We start from the raw sequence: 22,575 nt of genomic DNA, 5'->3' as shown, positions 1-22,575 counted from the left end.
TTAAATGTCTCTGCTGGATCGATATCCACCGGCGTTAGAAATCAAAGTTTCCTGTAAATGCGTTATATAAAATTGCTCAAGAACCTGCTGTAGCTACTTCTTGAAGTCCGTTTTAGAAACTGTTAAATTCAAATATCAGCGTTCGCAAAGAAAACGCCTACCGTTCGGCAACACGCACAACACGATGAAAAACGATCAGTTCGCTTGCTGCTCCCATGTTTATGGCAGTTTCTCTCGAAAAAGTACACCAACTCGGCCATAGATGATACTTCTTTATTCAAGATTGAATGGTACTCTGATTATATACATTTCAGCTACATTTGTTGTGATTACAGTTACTTCAAGCATTCTTTAACAATATCTGAGCCTAACTTAACGCAACATTTATCATGACCCTAAACCTTTTTCTCTCTTTTTCTTGCGTAACTTGTAGTTTTAATGAGACCTGACTCGCTTTGCTACTAGAACTAACGCAACGAACAATTTGAACGTTATAATGAGTGTAACAATGATGGGTGGATGATGCTGCTAAACAACGAAGAAATGTGTTTGGTTGAGAAATGCAGAGAAAGAAAAAACTAACGACTAACATTGAAAGGGATGAATTAAGCACAGACTGACGATGAGAGGAAACGGGATTCGAGGAAGGTGACGGGATGTGTGCTTGTGCGATGAACATGGAATTTAAGCGTATTGTCCGCAGTTCGAGGACGCTGACCGGGGTCGGTTATTTGTGGATGCTGGCCTCGATCTGTGCCTGGATCTGCTTGACGGCCGAGCTGGTCGTGGACGAGGAGGTGGAGGTGCGCTTGAGGAACGAGTTGATCGACTTCATCGATCGGTTTTCGACGGCATCCTTCGCGCCCCAGTCGACGGAGATGCTGCGGATCTTCATGGTGTTTTTCAAATTGTTGGCGCTTTCCGTTTCCGACGTCGTGTGGACGTGGCTTTTGTGGAGCTTCTTCACCAGACAGTCGTCTTTGGGCACGGTCAGTGCGGTTTCCGTCGCGAAGATTCGGTTCTGCTCGAGGTATCGCTTGGCAACGCTGTTGATCGCTACCGGGACGTCCCGGCTGCTCATCTGGTTGACGCGGAACTTGGTTCGCTTGACGGTTGCGCTGGCCGTGGACGATTCCTTGGTGGGCGTCGTCGTCGTCGCCGCGGCCGATGTCACGTCCTGCTGTTCCTGTTCGGTGATCTTTTTCTGTTTGACGATCGTTTTCTTGACGGTGACGGTTTTGGTTCCGTCGGCGCTCAACTTGCTGCTCTTGGTGGTTTTGGTGACGATCACCTTGGTGCCTTCGGACACGGTCGTCGTGGAGGAGGTGGACGACGTCGAGCTCACTTCCTGGTGCGATTCTTGAATGTGGGTAGGAGGTAGAATGGCGTTGCGATCACAGAATTTGGTGTAGTTCTCTTTGAACACGGAGTCGTCGTTGCACAGACTGATCGATTTGGGCAGGAACTTGAACGTCGGCAGCTTGAACGGGTCATTGGCGAGGAAGTCGGGCTGCTGGGCGAGCTCGTTTAGCTTGTTCTGGGCCCGGGACGTTTTGACCTTCAGTTTGGATTTGAGACTCTCGAGGTCCGAGTCCAGGTCGGCGGTACTGAGAGTCGTGGGGCTTAATGGGCTGGTGGGTGGTTTTGGTGGGGTGGTTCCGAGGTTGATGTTGCTGTTGCTATTGTTGTTACCATTCAGTGTACTGTTGTGCTGTTGTTCTGGGAGGTGTTTGGGGTCACAGGTCACGGGTGGTGGTTGCTGATCCTCCTTTGGGGTTTTCATTTTTAGTAAGTCGGATAGCATTCGTAACTCATCACATACCTTGATCTTGGTGGTGGTGTTGGTTGTGGGAAGTTTTGGAGTCACTTCCGGTTGCGCCTGGCCTCCGGTGGTCACTCCGGCGGACTGCGAATGATCTGGGAAAGATGAACGAGAGTGATGATCAAGTGGGATCGCCGTGATGGATGAGCTTTCGAGACTACTACTGAAATCGCTAGCACTACTAATACTACTAAGTTTGTTGGCATTACTGAGTTCGCTGCTGTTGCTGCTGGCGCTGCCGGTGTTAGAGACTACTTCTAATGGCGCTAGTGCGGGGCGATGGGGCGATGATTGTGGTGCGGTCACTTCCGATGAGAGTGGTGGCGGAGGTGGTGACAGGGTCGAGCAACAGGAAGTCGACGACGATGGGGACAGAAGCAGCGGGTCATCCTCGTCTGTAAGTGATATACACAGAGAGAGAAATGGATTTGGTTTGTGTGATTTTGGTGGTCTCCTGTTGCTCTTTGTTCGATTTAATTTTATGGCCAATTCGCGCTTTGACGCCGGAAGGGGAAAATCGGGAGGTTGGTCGACGTTTGATAATGGTTAGTAGTTGATGCTCAAGGTTCTGGCGTAAGCCTTCGCTTTTTGTAGGCTGGTTTGAAGATGAGTTGATTAGACATTGTGCGAAAATACAGTAACGTTCAACACGAAAGTAAAAAAGAAGAGGTGTTAGTTTTAGTTTGTTCATAAAGTTTTGTATTTTGCGATCAAATTGCACTTAAATCTAATATCACTTGCAGCAATTATAAGATATATATTTACACATTTAAGAATTTTCGGAGGGGCCCTAACAGCTATCATCGCGATACGAGCTAATAATACTAATCGGTCAAAGTCGATTCGCTGGGATTGTGTCTTCTTTGGGTTTCGGTGGTCGTTGGTGATGAACTACACGCACACACAGTTATAGATAGATTATGCTGGAGTCCGGAGGTTGGTTGGGAGATTGGGAGACGTTGGTTGAGGAAAAGAGTAAGATACAAAATAACTTGGATCAATACTTGTTGCAACAAAGAGTTTTACATTCAGACTAATTTTTGAAACGTTCTTCCGAATCATTGAAGATAAAACAAATGCATGAAATTCGTTAGATTGAATGCCCTCCGTGATCCCCAAATGGTGTTTGTTAGTTTATTTCTAAGCTATTTACACAGGAAGCTCACATATTTTAGCTCTGCTTTTTCAGGCTGTTAATGTTCCACCAACACTGGCAAATGTAAGTCTCGAGCAATGTCTCGATCTGCAAAAAGTACAAAGAACAATCAAACAACGAAAAAAAAGTCCATTTGGAACGTAAAAATGCGATGCGATTAAAACTAAAATCTCGATCATCGTCTGCGTCGTCCTATTCGTCCGAACCTGAGGGGAATCAAATTTGAGGCAAAAAAAAAAACAAACGGCAAAAGCGCGCGCTGGCATTCCAACAACTACTAAGCTCTGGCCAATCAAATTGTCATCAGTTTGTACAACTCTCGGTTGGGTCGCAGCACCGACCAACTTACCTCTAGCTAAGCTGCCCCTCCGGCCTCCGCTGGCATCGCCACTGGTTCGCCGCATCAGGAGCGCCCCCGCAGGAATCAGGTCCCCACTGGGCGAGATCACACTCTCGGAGGCCTGGTCGAAGGCGTACCGATTGTTCGGGGACTCGTTCCACTTGGAGACCAGATCCTTGAGGTTTTCCTTGTCGATCTCGGCGTCGTTCTGGCGAAAAAAGATCAACTTTTGAAATTGAGACTTCGATGGAGAAGCATGGTCTCTTACTAAAAACACGAAGAAACCATGCGTTTCCACCGAATCACAGCCTACTTACGTGTACATTGCTGTTGTTGTCATTGCTGTCCTCTAGCAAAATTGGTTTGAAAACGGGTATCGAAGGTCGCCGAGGATTCGTCGGGTAGTACTGAGGTTTCCGCTTGATCCACTTGTGTTTAAGGGCCTGCTCTGCGTTGATTCGTTCGCTAGAAAGGACGTCGCTTTTTATTGAAAGCTTCTCAGTGTTGAATTTAAGGCCACTCACTTGGGATCCTTCACCAGACAGCGGTTGATAAAGTCGATCGCTTCCTCTGACACGGTGTCGAACGCCTCGTCCAGGAAGTCGTACCGACCGATCGTGATGTTACCCATGGTCTGGATGTCGTCCTCGCCAGCAAAGGGAGAAAGACCGGATACGCTGTCAAGAAAAAAGAAGATCAAATTCAAGTTATATCGCACTTTAGTCTAGTACAACTCACAGCACGTAGGCAATTACGCCGACGCTCCACATGTCCGTCGCGAATGAGATCGCCTCAAAGTTGACCACCTCGGGGGCCACAAACTCGGGCGTGCCAAACAGCACCTGCAGCTTGTTGTCCGGGTCGTACTCGCGGGCCAGCCCAAAGTCGATAATTTTTATCCGATTCCCGCTCTCCGTCAGGCACAGAATATTCTCCGGCTTCAGGTCCAAGTGCACAATGTTGTTGCCGTGGATGTACGCGATGGCGTCGCAAATCTGTCGCATAAAGATCGAGCAGGCCTTCTCGGTGAGCAGGAACTTTTCGTCCAGCACGCGGTCAAACAGCTCGCCGCCCTGGACCAGCTCCAGCACCATGCAGAACGTCCGGTCGTACTCGTAGGCCGCGTACAGCTGGGCTATTTTGGCGTGCCGCAGCACGTTCATCATGTGGACCTCGCGTTCGATGTTCTTGCGGTCGCCTTTCTTCTCGATCTTGATGAACTTGGCCGCCAGCCGGAGGCCGGTTGATTTGTCCGTGCATGTGTGAACGACGCCGAATTTGCCCCTGGTGGAGGAAAAAAAAAAATCAATAAACATTTACTTTGCAAACAACATTCAATTTTCTAAATTATTTTTTAAGAAACCTAAATATGTGTAAACTTTAAAAAAAGAAATTTAAGCCATCATGCAATTTCATACAAATCCAAATTATACACAAAAATCCTTACAAAAATCAGGCGATTAAAAAATCCTCGAAGAGGATCAAAAAATCGTACGGAAAGAATTAAAAACCGTACAGTTGGTAGCCTAAGGCATGAGCCATTAGGGTGTAATATGTTTGTATGGAAAAAAAAAATAAAATTGTCCAAACTTAGTGAGCACAGTACATTTTCAGTTCCTTTTGAGGTCCTAAACAACTCCTCAAAATTTGGGAACGATTGGTTAAGTCCTTACTTTGCGCAAAGCGATTCAATTTTATATGGGAATTTGTATGGGAAAGGGAAATCCAATTTTTTGGATTTTGATTTTTATAAAAATCACGTTTCACGCTATATTAAAAACGGATTCATATTCGGATGCTCTGGTTCTCTATAACTTTGCCAAAAAGAGTATGGTGCTAGTTTGCTCCTAAAAAGATACAGCGTATTCAAAACTGGTCTAAAACGTGATTTTTGCTCTAAAAAAAGCAGACAAACGTCAAAAAACTAAAACAAACCGAACTAACCTAGGGGTTATTGGATGAAAAAATCATGTTCAATAAATAAAAAAACACTTTTTTCAAACCTTTATTTAATTTCAAGTCATAATTAAAGAAACATGAAAAGTAAGCATTGTAAATAAATTTGAGTAACTTTTACTTTAATATTTCATCAGGAAAATATTATGCATTGGTGGTCACCTTGTCATTTTTCGTTCAGCCCAGTTAACGATTATCATTCGGTGACTGTGGGCTACGTTCTCAGCCCATTTACCGAACAAGTACTGTATTGAGGAAAATTTATAAAAAATAATTTTTTATTCACATTTAAGATTCTTTGTAAAGAAACGTCATTATGGCAAGTAAATTGTTAAACAACTCCATTTCTTTAAAAAGTCAAATTTCCACTTCATTTTGTGATCCGGATCACCCAGTGCATTGTTGAACCAAGATTATTGAAACTGTTTGTTTTCTGAGTGCATAAAATGTCCTGAACTCAATCACTGAACTCAATGGTTATGTAGACATTAAAACGCAATATGGTTCTTATATGCAATAAAGTAATTTATTTTGCCTAAAAACACTATTCTATAACATTTCTGATTCAACTAAACAACATCAATTTAACACGATGACAATCTCCAGTGGAACTGCGTGTCGTCCCGAGCGTTGATATTTCCACGCCACGTAAAGATCGATCCCCGGTTGGGGTAGTCCGCCGAGTAGAGGAACTCATTCTCGTGGGTATTCCTGATCAGGTAGCGTCCATTGCCGAGTTCCTGAATGTCCCAACCGCCCTGGATCACGGGATGGCTTAGCTCCCAAACAAACACGTGGCGACGATCGCTGTCATAGGTGTAACCTGCCGCGTACAACTCGTTGGCCGTCCGGCTTGGCCGGATCCGGTAGTTGTCTCCGTCGCGGACAATGTTCCACTGTTGCAGGTTGTTGGACACGGTGACGTGACGCCGATTCTCGTTATAGCGACCACCCAGGGCCAGATACTGGTTCTTGTGGGCACTTTCGATCTCGACACAACCCGTCGGAATGGCCGCTCGGATGTTCGGGATGACCGCCAGGACCAGCAGGGTGGCCACTGCCAGAAATGGAACGGAGCGCTTGAAGATCATGTTGGAGCAGGGTTGTACTGATCTATGGCTGAGCTGAACTGTGAACGCTGTTCTGGAGAGCCACCGTCAAGGTTGAAAAAAAAATCTCTATTTATAGTTGTACTTTCACTTTCAGCCTTATCAATCTAGTAAGCGTTGCACTGTCGTAGATCCCTGCATTGTGTGGATTTCCCGTAATCAATTAATTAGACCGGTGTTTTGATCAACGTTTCTCTCGCGCGATTATTCTGTTGTGACAACATTCTTTGCTGAAAATGTTAGTATTTTCCAAGATGAAGTGTTTTTTTTTATTATGCTTGGTAAACTTTTTTTTCTTGATCTTTTAGGAAATTTTGATTAATTTTGAATTATAGCAAATTATATAGATTTTTTGAGGATCTGCTCAATTTATTGAACATTCTGGTATGCTAATGATTCGTAATTTTTGTCACAGTTTTTCAAAAATATTTTCTTTGAGCTGACTAAAATCTTTGTTGAGCTGCTAAAAGATGGAGGCACAAATGATCTTGGTCAGGATTTTATAATTTTCAATTATCGTTGTTCTCCTCGGAATTTTTTGACTGCTTTCTGCTCCAATTTTATGTTTTTTTGCTCCCTTAATTTGTTTATAATTCCACCCAGAAAACGAGTTCATCATTCACACCGCATAGCAACGGAGAGTTTTCTTTTCGCTGGTCAACGATTTTCACATTTTCCAAAATAAAAAAGGAACAAGCCAGCTGACAGCTTAGTAACAGCCGTCGCCTACTTTACTAGTGACGAAATAAAAAAAAACGTTGCAATAAATTATATTTCGGCGCAACCAACAGCCTACTTGACCGACCGAGTCCTGTGTGTTGTGGCAACACGTGACAACAAACCGTCCCACCACAAGCAAATTGTGAATAATTCCGACGCACAGCCGCCTACTTTGGCGACGTCTTAGACTGTGGTGCCACGTGACCACCTAGTACAGGTCACCTACTTTAACCGTGGCGGCGCAAACAGAACAGGTCGCCTTGGCATTGAGGGTAAATCGGACTTTGAGAGGAAAAACTATTCAAAAAAAATTGTGTCGCGGAATCTCTTACCTTCCGATTTCGGTGCTCAGCTCGTACAGCTGTTTGGCATCGACTCCGCGCTGAATTTCCACCTCACGATAGGGAAACGGTGGTGGCACATCTGTGAGAAAAAAAAAAATAGAAAAGAAAAGGGAAGTGGTCAGTCAAATTAGTGAATCCCGGCAGCAATCAACGTCATAGTCATAGAAAGTAAATGTTTCGGAACGTCCCTGCCCCTGCCCTGATGGCAAAACAAGAAAATGCATCACTCTTCTTCAATTCTTCAGCGGCAGATGTGCGCTGCCAACTTGCCAACTTGTGGGGTGGGTGCACGAGCAGACCGCGATGCGATGAGGCAATTTAATTAAATAAACCAAGTCTGCCGAAACGACCTGCCCCGGGATGACCCACCCTTCCTCTCCCCTCACGTTGTTGAGGGAGGGATGTTTGGTCCGACGGAAGGGCACTGAATTCTCTTGACCGTCAAAAAAAGACGACCAATGGGGGAAGTGAAAAAAATAAAACTTTCGACGGCTGCCAAAAAAGAATCGATTCATTTCACACATCGCGCAGTAGACTTTTCGGGGTGAGCATTCATCTGTTTGGCTACTAGGATCTCGTACTCGCACTCACACATACGTGCGTGACTAGTAGACGGATGTGAAAATAATAAACAACAGCAGCTAGTGCAATTTGCATAGTAGGCGCGAACAATTTATTGTGGGGTTGGTCGTGTGTGTGTGTGTGTCTGTGCGGAAGTAATATCTGTCTGTGAGCTGTTTTGTAGCACCGACGTTGACGTCCGGAACTGAGAAAACCACGCACGTTGGGTTTTGGGATGTTTTTATAGATGTTCTGTGTACATTTTTGTGTGCCCACTCACTTGATGGGTTTTAAATTAATTGTTTAGGAGTGTATTTTTAAATTAAATACTTAGAAACAATATTTGAACCATTTAATGCGTATTTTAAACAAGGTTTGGGGCCAAAAAACTAACAAAATTTGAATTTCAATTCATTGGTCCCAAAATTTAAAATCTGCAAAAAGTTGAAAAATAGTTAAAAAAACAAAAAAAAAGTCATTGTACATTTTTCTATGACAATTTAAATTTTCAGCAATAATTATCATTTTGCCTCCTGATTTTTTTTTGAGGAATTTGTAAAGGGCGAACAAATAAACAACATAAAATAAAATTGGCAATAGCCTTGTAGTTTAAACAAAAACAAATATTTTGAAAGAACTAGATAGAAAAATATACGATTCCACGTCAAACCAGTAGGATCCATACGATTTCTTTTGTTCCGTGAAAAGGGTTGTCTTAGCCAAGTAGCGTTTTTGTCGATTTTTGCAAAGGAAAAGTTTTTTCGACAATATTACGCCCTTTTAAAATGTTAGTCTTGGTTTAAAAATGTTGAAATTATTTTTATTCGAAAAGATCGGAAAATTTAAAGAATGTTTCATAATTTAACATTGTAAATCGGACCATTACTTGCTGAGATATCGACATTAGAAAACGGTGGGTTGTTTGGGTGAGACTTAGAAAACATCAATTTTCCTGTTTTTAAACACTTGCATGGCAATATTTCAGCAACTAAGGGTCGTATTAACAAAGTTCAAAATCGTAAAATAAAGAGAATTTGCTCAGCTTTTCAAAACTATTTTTTTCAAAGGTGGGCAAACATGTGCACTAATTAAAAAAAAAATGAAAAACTGCGACTATTTTCAAAAAAGTTACTTAAAAATGGCTTTAACTTGAAAACGGTGCACTTTATCAAAATTTCACTAGAGTACTTTTTGATTGCAAATTTGATTTTACATTGAAAAATGAAGTTGAAAAATTTTTGCGATCAATATTTAAATTTTTTGAAAAAATCTGTATTGATTCAAAAATTCATAACTCTGTCAAAGATTTTATGCACAACCTGAAAATTTATGGAAAGTTGGCATTTGATGTCCTCTAAAACATATATAAAAAATAGTGTTTTTTTTTTGCAAATCAGGTTTTAGTGCCAAAAAGTTAAATAAAAAATCACCAATTTCTTTTACCGTGTGTCATTCTTTTTCAGTGTACTGCCGTTCTACGCATAATTGTCCCATGTCAGTTTTGGAAGATTTTGACTTTATGACATTTTTAAATTTAGTTAGATGTGTACTTTAAGAAAAACACATAAAATCTGGTACTTTGTTCGGAAACTCATTAAAAACAACACCAAGTCTGTTTGTCCCATCGTTAAACTTCTACGCATAATTGTCCCACCAAGTATTTTTTTGCACGGAATCATTAGTTTTACTAAGCATTATGTCTTGTTTACCCGTTTTATAGCAAGAGAATCACAAATAAGGGTGATAAACTGCTAACTGGGGAGATTAGGGACACATAGGGCGAATAGGAACTCACGGGACAATTATGCGTAGAAACACAGAAATCGGTCGAAAAATTTCAATCGCGTTTTTCTCAGTTGCACTTTTTTGAACATGGGACAATTATGCGTAGAACGGCAGTGTAGTCCATAACCATATCCATACCTACAACTTTGCCGAAGACACCAAATCGATCAAAAAATTCCTTCAAAAGATACAGATTTTTGAATTTTCATATATCGTTTTTGTATGGACAGCTGCCAAATTTGTATGGAAAATTATATGGACAAACTAATGATGCAAAATGGCTTCTTTGGGCATACCAAGGCACCAAAAAAGTTCGGATTAAAAAATACAAAAAATCGAATGAATCTGAGAGAACTTTCAATCAAATGTTGTCTCAAATCAAAATTGGCCAAAACTGCCTATCGCATTGTTTACTGCAAAAAAAGCCTAAATCGAAAGACATAAACCTCTTAAAGATATAGAGAATTTACCTACAATCTTTCAAATAGTAATGAAGTCCACAACTGGTACTGACAATCCTTTAACTTTCCATTTACTATTTTTGCACATTCCAAATTTCATTTCGTACCCATGCAAACAAGATGAAAATATATTTAGCACCATGCCCCTCCCCTCTCTTCCCCATACAACGTTTTGGCATCGTCTTCCGTGGAAAATATTTTTCTCACAATTCGAAATCCACAGGAAAACGGATGCTGGACGTCGTAAAAAAATGGCGCGAAATTAATTCATGATTTTTTCTTCTCTATCTTCCTCTCCTGCTCCAAGATTCATCAACCTTTTCCCCCAAACATAGCAACAACCCGAGACTTGTTTTTTGGCAGAGGTCACCACGATCTCGTCGTCACCACGGAAATTATCACCAGCGCCAACTAGATATTTTCATCGTGATCATCGCCCCGTCGTGCCGGCCTGCTATGTCGACGCGAGTTGGCGACGAGACATCATTGACAGCGTTGTCAATTTCGTCACTTGTCGCCTTCCTGCTTCAAGTCGTCATCTCTGTGAGCACATCTCATGAGCTGCTTGAAAATGCTTTTTGGCAAAGCACTCTGAAACATTCCTAGCCCGTGTTGGTTCGTTTCGTTCCGGGCTGCGGTTCTGTTTTCGAAAGTGGCAGCTCCCGCGGGGATGTGAAGAGGGTGGCAATTATTTCTGCAAATGCATCTCTCTCTCGATATATCCCCGAAGGTAATGTCCCGTGGCTAATTGAGTGCGATTGTCAACTGGGACAGGTTTAGATAAATTTAATTTAGTGCTCTTGAGGCACCGACACTGACGCCGCGGCCATTTGGGTGGTGGCAGATCACTGCTAATTAGGGGTTGCAAAAACAGGTAGTTGGTACGGAAAAATTGGGTGCGGAAAATGGGTGCTTGTTTCGGGGTTTTAGCAGCCGCCAAACGAGCGATTTATAAATAAGCATGCGGAAACATTGTAAAGCTTTGACTAATGGACAAGTTGGATATCCGTTTTTGAAGTGACAACTGTGGATTTTTTTTTGCATACGGCCACTGCACATTTTATTTCAAGTATTTGTCAACACCCTTCAAAATATCCCCAAAAATCAGGGGGGAAAAAATGACTCAAATTGAAATTGTTTTATACAAAAACTTGTAAAATCGATTTTGAATTATTCAGAGTAAATTATATAATGCTATTTCATGCATCTTAAACCACATAAATAAATTTAAATCTCTTAACAAATTTTGAAATTTAAGACCACAGATCGCGACCGCGGTAAAAGATAAAGCAGTTCAGAAAAAAAATGATTGATTGTTTGCTGATTTTTGATTGTAGCATAATTATAATGATGTACAGTCTAGACTCGATGATCTGAGACCTCGATAATGTGAAGTTTTGATTTTCCGGATATGGGACTTCGGATAATAACGGATTTTGTTTTCTTTTTTTTGAGTTCTGCGAACCCATTCTAGGCAAATTTGAAGGGGTTTTTGCCTTTCAAATAACAATATTCATTTTCTCAATATTTCATAACCGTCATTTTGGCCGTTATCTTAGATCAGGCCTGTGCAACGTCCGGCCCGCGATGGCTTTTCAAAATAGTTCTATGACCGGCCCTTAAGGCTGTTCATGAAATATTAAATAAATAAAATGATTGTCGGAATTATAAAAAAAAGCTTAGGATCAAATTTTTCCATATTATAACAACATTGTTTGAATTTAATTTTATGATTGTATAATTTTATAATTTCTATACTGTTTTTTTTATTGAAAAATGGAGCAAGAAAACAAAATTATCCATTTCGTAAAAATTGTGAAATTAATGAAAATTTAGTAAGAAAGGCAAAAAGTTGAGTTGTTGTCTAAAATGTACAAAATGACACTCAAATTTAAATTTCTTACAGTTTTAATTGTGTTTTTTCTGTTTTCTATTTTTTTAAATAAATATTCAAGCAAAAACTCCTGTATTGTTTAGAACAACTTATCAGTGATAAAGTTTTTTCAAAGCTTTAAAAAGCAAATTATTCATACCAATCGCTGCAAATATATATGAAAAAATAAAAAAAATGTCAAGTCAAGAAATTAGGCAGCAAAAAATTTTTTTTTTCATAAACTTTAAATTTAGAAGAATGACGAATTGAAATTGAATTACCTAGTATATTTTTTTAATTTTTTTTTATTTTGTGTGTGTTAATTTTAATATATATTTTTTTAATATTTGAATAAAAGTGCACAACAACGCAAACTTTGTTTGAATAAATTTTATTATGTCTCTTTAATTTTTTATATTGTAGTGTTGAGGAAATTTTACTTTAAAAAATTGCAACGACGATTGAAATATGAATGTTTTTTTTTATAAAAAATAATATCATGCTATTAAATTGCAATCGTCAAAAACAAAATCTAAACAATTAAAAAGAAACAAGAATAAAATAAGTCAAATAATCGCTTTTTTGAAAGTTATCTTTGTTTTTCATTTCTTTCAAGATACATGAATCTTTTTTGCAACACTAGTTCTTTTATTTATTTACTTCAAAAGATTCCAATCATAAAAAATGTATATATAAAGGCATGTGTTTACTTTTTAAACTTTTATCAAATATTAGTTCCGGCCCGTCACTGCTTCAGAATAATCAGATCTGGCCCGCAGGGCCAAAAGGTTGGGCACTAGAGTGTAACAAAATTGAATTTTTGGCGGGCATTCAAGGGTTTGTTCCGGTGAGCATACTGAGCCCAAATCCCAAATATGAGCTTGATTGGACGCAACAGGAGCTGGCGCTCCGCCCTTCAATTTTAAATGGGATTTAACCTGTAAAAAAAGAGAAGATGCGCATCTTCTCGGTACAGACCTTCAAAGTTTGGCATTTTTTCGAAAAATCGTCCCCGGCAAAAAAGATATGCGTCGCACCTCGCGACGCCCGAGACGCCATTTGATTTTGCTGGGGCCGATTTGTCGAAAAAATGCCAAACTTTGAAGGTCTGTACCGAGCTCCAGGGTGCTCCAAACTTCAATGTTATATATACCAAAAGATGCGCAAGGATCTGGCCTACACGCCAATGATGTTTTTGGCAAACGCATTGGTGGCCAAAATGCCTCAAAAATAGACATTTTTGAAAAAAATCTTTTTTTACGGGTTAAATCCCATTTAAAATTGAAGGTCGGAGCGCCAGCTCCTGTTACGTCCAATCAAGCTCATATTTGGGATTTGGGCTCAGTATGCCCACCGGAACAAACCCCTGAATGCCCGCCAAAAAGTCAATTTTGTTACATCCTATTGGGCACCCCTGCTTAGATTCTTCATTTCTAAATCACTTTAGAGTAGTTTTAAACTAATCTGGGGTCATAATTAAGTTCGATCAAAAATAAGACTTCGATATTTTTTTCTTTATTCGATTATCCGAAGTTTATATTTTACATTTATACATAGAAAAAATAAATGATGGTAATATTCATCAGGAAATCGTGACAGATTTTGTGGCAAAATAAATGATAAATTTTACCCCAAAAAATGATGAATTTTCATCAGTTTTTGATGAATATTCATCAGGTTCACATTTTTACATATTTTTTATGTAATATTACACAAATAAAGAGGTAATATTCAACCTACCAAATTTTCAACATTCCAAAATTCAACTTTTTTTTCTGTGTAATACAAGTATAATAGAATTATTTTAATATTTTACTAAACTGAAAATTTCCCTGCTCTTTTTGGTGCATTTTATTCAACTTTTAATTTAAATAAAATCCTAAAAAAGATTGTTTTTCCAAATAAAAAATCAATATTACTTTACAGATCCTGAAAATTATAGGTCAGCGTTAAAATTTTGAAGCTGTGCAGATTTTTTTTAGAAATTTAATTTTTTCATGTTTTTTTTATAATTTTTCCTGTTGGAGCCGAAAACCCCAGATTTTACATAAAATCTTTGAGAAGTTACGTAACTTTTTCGACGATTCGAACAAAAAATAAAAATGTTAGAATGGTCTAAATCTTGAAACAATGAAATAAAAAAATATCATGGTTTCTCAGGAATTTAAAAAATTAAATTAAAACCTGTTTTTAGTCAACTTCGCTCTATTTCTATGTGTCTTAAATCGTTTTTGTGGATATTTTTGACGTCTCACAGAATTTTTCACAAGTGCTGATTAATTTGATGTCAACGGCCGTTACAGATCACCACCATTGAAGGTAATGTTGGCGACTATGTCGTTAAAAAACATATTTTTTTATTTCCATGGCAACTCAAACGATCAGGAAAATGCTAATTAATTGTCGGACTCTCCCAAAGTTCACCGAGATCGGTTTCCCACCCAGTTCAGTGCTTGTGTATGATTTAAAAGAGCATATTTTTAACCACCAACCTTCTCCACCGACATCGACTGCTACTCATGGCCTGCTGAACACGCGTGTGTTCGAACGATCGCATGCTCACTTGCTCACCGTCACTCGTCGACCATCTCTCAGCCTACTACTACTGCTACTAGCAATGCTGTACGCTATCTGGCAGCATAATTTGCGGGTAAAGGAAAAGTATTTTAGTGAAAAGTGCAAGGTCAAATTCTGGCCTTAGTTTGAGCGGAACGCGCCGCCGCCATCGTCTGAAAGTCATCGCCGTGTCGTCGGTGTCTAAACTGCCATTCGACAGCTCAGTTGGTCGAGTTCTGCGTCTTGACACCTCACCACCCGCTCGAATTCAGATGTTTTGCACTTGTACTACCCGTTTGGATGCCGTTAAATTCAACGTTTGTTTCTTTCTAGAAACAAGAGGGCTTGTAGTCTCGTCTCGTCGATAGAAGGTGCAAAACAAACCATCACCCAACATGAGCGTGCTTTTGGTCGTTAGAATCGATCGCCAGGGAACGTGTGGGGAGGGACACCGACTGCCGCTGAATAACTGAAGGAAGCCAGTGGCCGCTAAAAATAAAAATCGAGTGGCCAAAAGCGTTGCACAAAACGACGGCAAGATGTGGAAAATGAAAAAGGAAAAAGAGAAAGAAAACAACACCACAGAAAAAAAAAACGAAAAGAAAAAAACAAATCGACTGAGTAGGCTGCGCGACTGCCGCTGGGTGGAAAACCGATAGACAATTTGTTTATAAGTAAAATATTTTCCTTCTCGTCGCAGCGCCAGTTGTTTTGGCATGGCTTGCTTGTGTGTCTATAGGTACCGACCCTAGCGCGGCGTCAAGTTCGAACGAAAAATGACAGAGTCTTGGTCTGGAAGTCGGCAATGCAATGAGATGACGGGAAAGGCTCACTCGGTGATGCGTTGAAGTAGGTCGTTTTCAACTGGGTGAACTAAATTTTAAGGGATTATTGTCTTGTCAGAAGGGAAAGTAGTACGTTGGTTGTAATTGGTGATTCATTATTCGTTGTAGGTAAGGACTTCTCACAAAACGAAAAGTTGTTTCTTGAGCAAAGAGTCAAATGTAGTATTTCAGATGTTTCAAAACATAAGGGTTGGTTTTAAAATATTTACAGTATTCTATATTTTGGTATAGTTTCAGATTATCGAATAATAAAAATAACAATATTATTTATTTTTTAGCGTAAAATTCCGAGTTGGGAAATTTAATGTACTTTTCGAATCTACATTGACCCAGAAGGGTCATTTTTTCATTTAGAACAAAATTTTTCATTTTAAAATTTCGTGTTTTTTCTAACTTTGCAGGGTTATTTTTTAGAGTGTAACAATGTTCTACAAAGTTGTAGAGCAGACAATTTCCAAAAATTTGATATAAGGGGTTTGCTCATAAACATCACGAGTTATCGCGATTTTACGAAAAAAAGTTTTGAAAAAGTTACTTTTTGCGTTTTTCTTCGTTTCGTCGTCCGTGTCTGTCGCGGGTGACTATGAACGGCCATGATCGATGACGACCAACGAGATTCGAAAAGTACATTAAATTTTCCATAAAATAACATGTTCCAAAAATTTTTACAGTCGAGTAACGGAAAATGGGAGAATTTTTAAAACTTTTTTAGTGTTTTTTTTCGATGAAAAATACGTTTTTTCGGAATTCTGAGTGCGCCATCAAATCGGGCGTCTAATTTTACATAAAAGTCCCTTTGACACCAAATTTCTATCTCATCACCGTTTCAGGCTGCAAATTATTGAAAAACACCTCTTTTTTCGCATGTTCAAAAATGGAAGGGGTCGTACCGCCCCTCCGTCACGAGATATCAAAAAACGGACCTCGGATTCGTGATCAGGGACAAAAGTTACCCCTTAGGACAAAGTTTCACGCAAATCGAAGAGGGGTCGGGGCAACTTTTCCCGATTTCGTGTGAGTTGGTAGAGAATTACCCAGTTGTAAATTTTGGCTATAAATGCTATGATTTCATTCTATGAAACCAAGCGCCTCCATTGTATTTCTCTTGTTCAGAATGAAACCATAAAGGCACCTGGCTTCTTCGCACGGGATTGTGTCATTTCTGGAGTTTTTTTAAAGGTCCAATAAAGGAAATTGGCAAAATAAACAAAAAAAAAATGAACCTTTAAATAAAAACTTTGAATTTGTACTCAAGATATCGCTGGAAATTAACTAAAAATTAAATTCTATCGTGTTCTGGGTGCCCAAATCTATCATACCTTGACAAAACTGAAGCGTTTACTGACATCAACTTCATTTATCACCGTATTGCCGCCATCTTGAAAAAAAAAAAACTCCTCGCTCACTTTAGAGTATTTTTGTACCAGTTTTGATCGGAATTCTTAATTTTAACCTATTGATACCTAATACAGTCGACTCTCTGGCTGCGATCTTCTCGATATCAATATTACTCCATGTACCGATAAATTCTTCAGTCCCTTCAATCTGCATACTTCGATTGTCTTTATTCCTCGATATTTTCTCTTGCTTGAAGGATCTCTTCCTCGACGGCCCCTTGGATTCTATTTGCTTTAAACGTCTATTCCGGTTGTCAATAATTTCACTTTCTCATGGCTTGCATAGACATTTTTCTTTGAGAATCGAAGCTTTGAAGGGTTAAATTTAATTTAATGTTTAATCATACTTATATTCTTTAGAAGTTTTTTGTTCAATATTTCTTTGTTTGTTTATATTTTTAATGTAATTGACAATTATTTTCATTTTAAAATTGGTTTGGAAATGCTGTTTGATTGTTGATTTTTACATTTTATGGAAAGTGTTTGATTTGAAATCATTCTTTGGGTAAGAAATACTTTTGCTTTTTTGAACATTCAATTTATGTCCACGCAAAGCCGAGATATTTGCATTTTAGTGAACAAAAAGTGTCGAGTTTTCAAAATTTATGGTAAGGCATATATTTTGGAAATTTTTATTTTGCTCGCTCAAAAACGATATTTGTTAATAACATTTCATGAAAAAACATCAGATTTTCTCACAATGTGACGTAAACGACAAATAATCATAAATCAAAATTAATTTTATTAAAGTTCATATCTCCAAGCTGTGAACGTGATTTTTTTTATGTATGTACATTCGAATGAAACAAATTCATTTATAAAAAACTTATTTTTTCAAAAAAAGTTACCCATTAGAGCTTTATTTGTTCATATCGAGAAGAGCACAGAGCAGTACTTATAAATATGTCGTTTACGTCACATTGTGAGAAAATCTCATGTTTTTTCATGAAATATTATTAACAAATATCGTTTTTGAGCGAGCAAAATAAAAATTTCCAAAATATATGCCTTCCCGTTTGTTATCATAGAAGCCAATGTTTTATGCTAAAAACGCTTATATACCAAGAATTTTGAAAATTCGACACTTTTGTTCACTAAAATGCAAATATCTCGGCTTTGCCTGGACATAAATTGAATGTTGAAATTTCCTATAAGCTGAATGCATTAGTTTTGGCTGCAAAATGTTTTGGCTCGTTTTGGGGAGTGATTTTTGGAAATTTTTTGGCTAAAAAATAAAATTTTTTCTTCCAAAAACGCCCTGCCATGCCCAAACACAAGCTTTTATGGACTATGTCTGTACAGGAATTTGTTCAGGGGACATTAAAGTATAACTTGAAGCCCAAGGCGACCAAATTTGAATGACTTTAGTATGATTGTTACTCGCATTTCTGAAAAATACTCGAAAAATGCACTTTTTTCATTCAAGCTCCGCGCGCGAGTTGTAAACCATTTTTGGGAATTTGAGCACAAAGATTTGACAACTTTTCATTTTTTTGGGACGGCCTAGTGACCACCCTGTCGATACCTTAGTCACTTTCAACGAGTTGAAAATATTTTAATGCCCTTAAAGTTAATTTCAAATACTGTACAGAATCGAATCATATATATTTGTATATTTGACCATAACCAAAATGTAAAAAAAGACCAAAGTGATTGTTTTTTAAATATTTAAATCCATGAATGTAAAGTTAGTCAAACTCAATACCTCCTCTTTAGAGTACTATTTTTGCAACTGGGTCAAAAAACGCATGCACTTATTATTACCCTTTAATTTTTCATCCATCCACGTGTCAATTCGCTCAACCATGCCGCGTCGCGTCTGGGCCAACAGACATGGCCAACTGCGTGACGACCTGGAATTCGCACACACGACCGCCAACCATATAGAGATTCTGCTTGCGTCCGTCCGAAGCGCGTAAGCCCTACCCCCGCACAGCAGGCCATGTGGAGACGCACGGTGCCTCATTTCCAATTACCCGATATGTATAGGATTCTGTTCAAGATCATAAATTAAAATTCCACTTGACCGTGCGAAATGGCCTGCGCTGCCCAGAGTGCCACTGTGCACTCTAAATATTTTTTGTTTACACTGTGAAATTTGAGCACTTGGGTGAGGGAAAATATAGAATCCAAACGATCGCATGTCGCCAGGAATTTTATTGGACTTTGCGACCGACCGACGACGAAAAAGAGTGGAATCTGAGCGGACAAATCAACATCACGAGCGTCATCACCATCTTGTTATTAAATATATGCAAAGTATATTTAGTAGGAGGAGAGTCAAATATTTGCGTTTTTCTTATTCTTATTCGGCTACTTACCACCGACGGGATCGGATTCGTCCACGTGAATCATTTTGTGTCTGCTGTTTGTAGGTTGAAAACTTAAAAACTGACGCTTGTTGAACGAGCTGTTAGACAGCACTGTTGACTAGCCAAAAAGGTGTGAAAACTATCTCCACTCTCGCACACGATATTTTTTGTTTGCTCCTTTCGATGGATTAGAGGAGATCTTTTTTCTCACTTTTTACAAATCGCCACGCCACAGACTAGAATGGCATCCAAGGTTGGCACCGGTTACCGCACAAAGTTGTCACACTTCACTTCTGGGTGTTTGCCCTTATTTTGGTTGAGCTCGTTGCGTCACTTTTTTTTCTTTTCTCTCAGCTGGAATGTTGACGGATGATGCGTGTTAAGAATTTGGCGTGTCGAAGGTTACGGTTTTCGTGGAAGAGAACGGAATTTTCCGATTTCGCATAGGGACCATCCATAAACCACGTGGACACTTTAGGGGGGGGGGGGGGGGGTATGGCGATTGTCCACGCTCCATACAAAAAATATTTTTTTTGTATGGACAATTGTCCACGAAGGGGGGGGGGGGGTTTGAGATTTCCAAAAATGTGTCCACGTGGTTTGTGGATGGTCCCATAGAAAGCGCACGGTTTCTCACGTGGCTCTTTCATTCATCGAAGTAGGCATTTGGTAAACTTCTTCTGGCATATTTACAATTACTTAACCCTCTACAACACAACCCCGCTTTTAGACGGGCTTCGATTTAAAAATCGTTAAAAATCAATTTTCCAACTAATTTTTGATCTTTAAATGCATTAAAAAGAAGAACTCATAAAATATTAGATATTTTTTGGGTTGAAAGTTTTACTTGTTTTTAAAAATGTCCTTTTCACTAATTTTCCTACATTTTATGTAAAAAAAGTATGCAGAATTTTTTGACACAATATTTTTGCAATTTTTTAAAGCAACTTGCTTGTATTGTTCCAATTTACAATTAGCTTAAAAAAGATTGCAAAAATATTGTGTCGTTTCAAAATAATCGAAGAATTACAAAGCGTAACGCCTGCGCACTATGCGAGGTTAAACTGTATACCTCCACGCGTTTTTTACAATTTAAATGATAATGGTGCCATTTTATAGAAGAATAGGCAAAATTTAATGATAGGAGGTGGTAGAATAGGCCAAATACTACCAAAAACAAACATAAACTAAACAAGATAGAAGCAAATTAAATTACTAAAAATAAAACTAGAAAAACATAAAACAAGAGAAGTAATGTTTTTGTAGTTGTCATTAGAGGGTTAACTTCGAAAATTGTAATTAGCATAGAAATTTGAATTTACGGAAAGGAATCCGATCTCCTTCAATGGAAAAGTGATTTAGCGGAAATATACCCATTTTAATGACTCTAAGCCGCTTGACCAATCAACATTTCTGGATTTTTTTTTGCAAAGGTTCAATAAACCAAATTTCCAGTTTTTGCTTTTTGGATGTTTTTGAAATCGCCTTGAGTCATAGGTATTAAAAAACACTCAAAAAGCAATAACCAAAAATATTTGGTTTATTGGACCTTTTTTTAAAAAAAAAACTCCAGATTTTTAGATACATCAATAATGCAGAGTTGCTTGCTCATTTTTATTAGAGCTATTTGCGAATTGCGGATCAACTATGGAGAGTTGTTTGCCAAAAACTTTTAAAAATATTTTTACCAGCCTAAGAGAACACTAACAAAACCACAATAATTTTGCTTTGATGACAAATTTCTAGGGGGCTGGCTTTCAAGAATGAACACAAACACAAATGTGTTTTTATTTTTGGAAAGAAAAACATCAAATACGCTGTAACCAAAAAGTAGACAAGTCGAATACTCGTATTTGCACACATATTTTTAAAACCAGAAAAATGTAAAGATTGACCGAAAGACACATGCTCCGCTCCTGTCATCCCATTTTTAAAACAACTCGAAATTCCTTTGGCGTTATTTTTGTCAACTCCGCTTCTTTTTTCCTGGCAATCTGAATGACTGACAGACTTCAGACTTCAGGTTCGGTCCATCGCCGCCATTGATTTGCTCATCTTTCCAATCCATTCTTCTTGTTCCTTCGCTCTATTTTCCGTGTCCGGTTGTTTTCCACCCTTCAGTGAGTGATGTAATCAACCTGACTACTTGGATCACGATCAAGAATAATAACAAGAGGTAGAAGGGTGCGCTCCCGATTAACGCGAGATCATTTTTCATTTCTGGGCCAACTGCGCAGCGAAGATTCTGGTGGCGATCGCAGCAAGCTGCACGACACTTTGCTACCCATTAGAACAAACGGACAGATTGAGGTTTCATGATTGTCGATTTTTATGTCGAAAGTATTTCTTTCTCTTGTAAAAAGTCCGTCAAGGAAAGTGTACAAATGCCTCCTTCGATCGAATGCAGCGCCGGTTCCCGAAAAGATCGTAAAGTTAAGTCTTCTTGGGTGATGAGAAAATAAACGTTTGCGAAATTGGTGGATTCCTTCACTTCACACAGACGCACGCACGCATTGTGGCTGTGTGCGTGAGCACACGTGTGCCGCCGTGTAGCGCACACACGTCATTTCTCACGGCAGTTTTCACGATCACATCACAACGACAGTGAAACCTCTTTGTAGCTATGATCTGCGATCGCGAATCTCACTACCTTAATTTCTGCAGATTTTACGCACTTTTTCTTGCTGGATTCCCCTAAACTTCCCAGCCTCCTTCGATCGTTTTCGATATTCGCAATGTTGCCCGCAGAATCGCTCACTTTCCGCACGTTTTATTCTCCTTTTTTATTTTTGGACAAAATTTATAGTTATGTATTTTCCCCGCGGAGAAAGCAGAGTTTTCCCGTTTTTTCCTTTCTCTTTCTTTCTCGCCTAGGCACTAGGAGTCGCGTCGCAGTCTTCTTCGCAGTTTTCCTCTTCCGCCGTCGAAACTCGCGATCATCGTAGTCCGACTTTGCACGCGCTAATTCGTTTGGGCTTTTCCCTTTTTCCTTAACTATTTCTCCTACTTTTGCTTGCTTCTGGGCTAAGCTGCTGCTTTTTGCTGCTGCGTCCGCCAGGCAACAATATCGAATGATCACTGACGGGCGGAAAATCTCCGAGCTGCGCTCTTGGCTTAGCTTTTCACTGGGTGAATTTTCCCAGGCGGAAAAGCGCGGCGAAAATCCTTGGGCCGATGGTCATCATTCTGTTGGCACTCACTCTCATCGTAGTAGCCGTTGACTTTCGCTCTCATGCTCACGCTAACGCTCAATGACCATGCGTCTCCATCGTGCACCACCACCGCCTGCTTTGTGGGATTTCTTTATAAATCTGCCCGTGCCGCGAATTGTTGTGATT

At 39.3% G+C, this 22,575-nt stretch overlaps 1 protein-coding gene across 10 annotated transcripts; it reads right to left on the bottom strand.

The window, feature by feature from the left end:
• Positions 1 to 257: 257 nt before the first annotated feature.
• LOC120423882 (calcium/calmodulin-dependent protein kinase type II subunit gamma) lies at positions 258 to 22,323 on the bottom strand. 10 transcript variants are annotated; one of them, XM_052707954.1, is made up of 10 exons: positions 21,888 to 22,323; positions 19,247 to 19,591; positions 7,436 to 7,526; positions 4,057 to 4,602; positions 3,843 to 3,995; positions 3,636 to 3,783; positions 3,328 to 3,544; positions 2,032 to 2,217; positions 1,823 to 1,917; positions 258 to 1,768 (listed from the first exon to the last, which is right to left on the bottom strand). In XM_052707954.1, exons 2-10 carry the CDS (start codon positions 19,278 to 19,280, stop codon positions 728 to 730), a joined length of 2,511 nt encoding a protein of 836 aa, XP_052563914.1. In that variant the 5' UTR covers positions 19,281 to 19,591; positions 21,888 to 22,323; the 3' UTR covers positions 258 to 727. The 10 variants fall into 10 exon arrangements, with proteins under 10 accessions (XP_052563914.1, XP_052563912.1, XP_052563913.1 ...); XM_052707952.1 differs by having other exon boundaries at positions 1,823 to 2,217; XM_052707953.1 differs by having other exon boundaries at positions 258 to 1,917.
• Positions 22,324 to 22,575: the final 252 nt, after the last annotated feature.

This window comes from Culex pipiens, chromosome 2 (genome assembly GCF_016801865.2).
Source record: "Culex pipiens pallens isolate TS chromosome 2, TS_CPP_V2, whole genome shotgun sequence".
NCBI classification, from domain to species: domain Eukaryota; kingdom Metazoa; phylum Arthropoda; class Insecta; order Diptera; family Culicidae; genus Culex; species Culex pipiens.
Note: the sequence above shows the minus strand (reverse complement) of the source record. Positions and strands in the feature narration are given on the sequence as shown.

Coding starts and splice junctions, on each gene's coding strand:
- LOC120423882 (XM_052707949.1), bottom strand. CDS start 19,280: ATGATTCACGTGGACGAATCCGATCCCGTCGGTG. Junction 4,603..7,435: donor CTGAGCACCGAAATCGGAAG/GTAAGAGATTCC, acceptor TTCCTCCACCAG/GGGCAAATTCGGCGTCGTTC. Junction 3,784..3,842: donor TGTCTGGTGAAGGATCCCAA/GTGAGTGGCCTT, acceptor CGTCCTTTCTAG/CGAACGAATCAACGCAGAGC.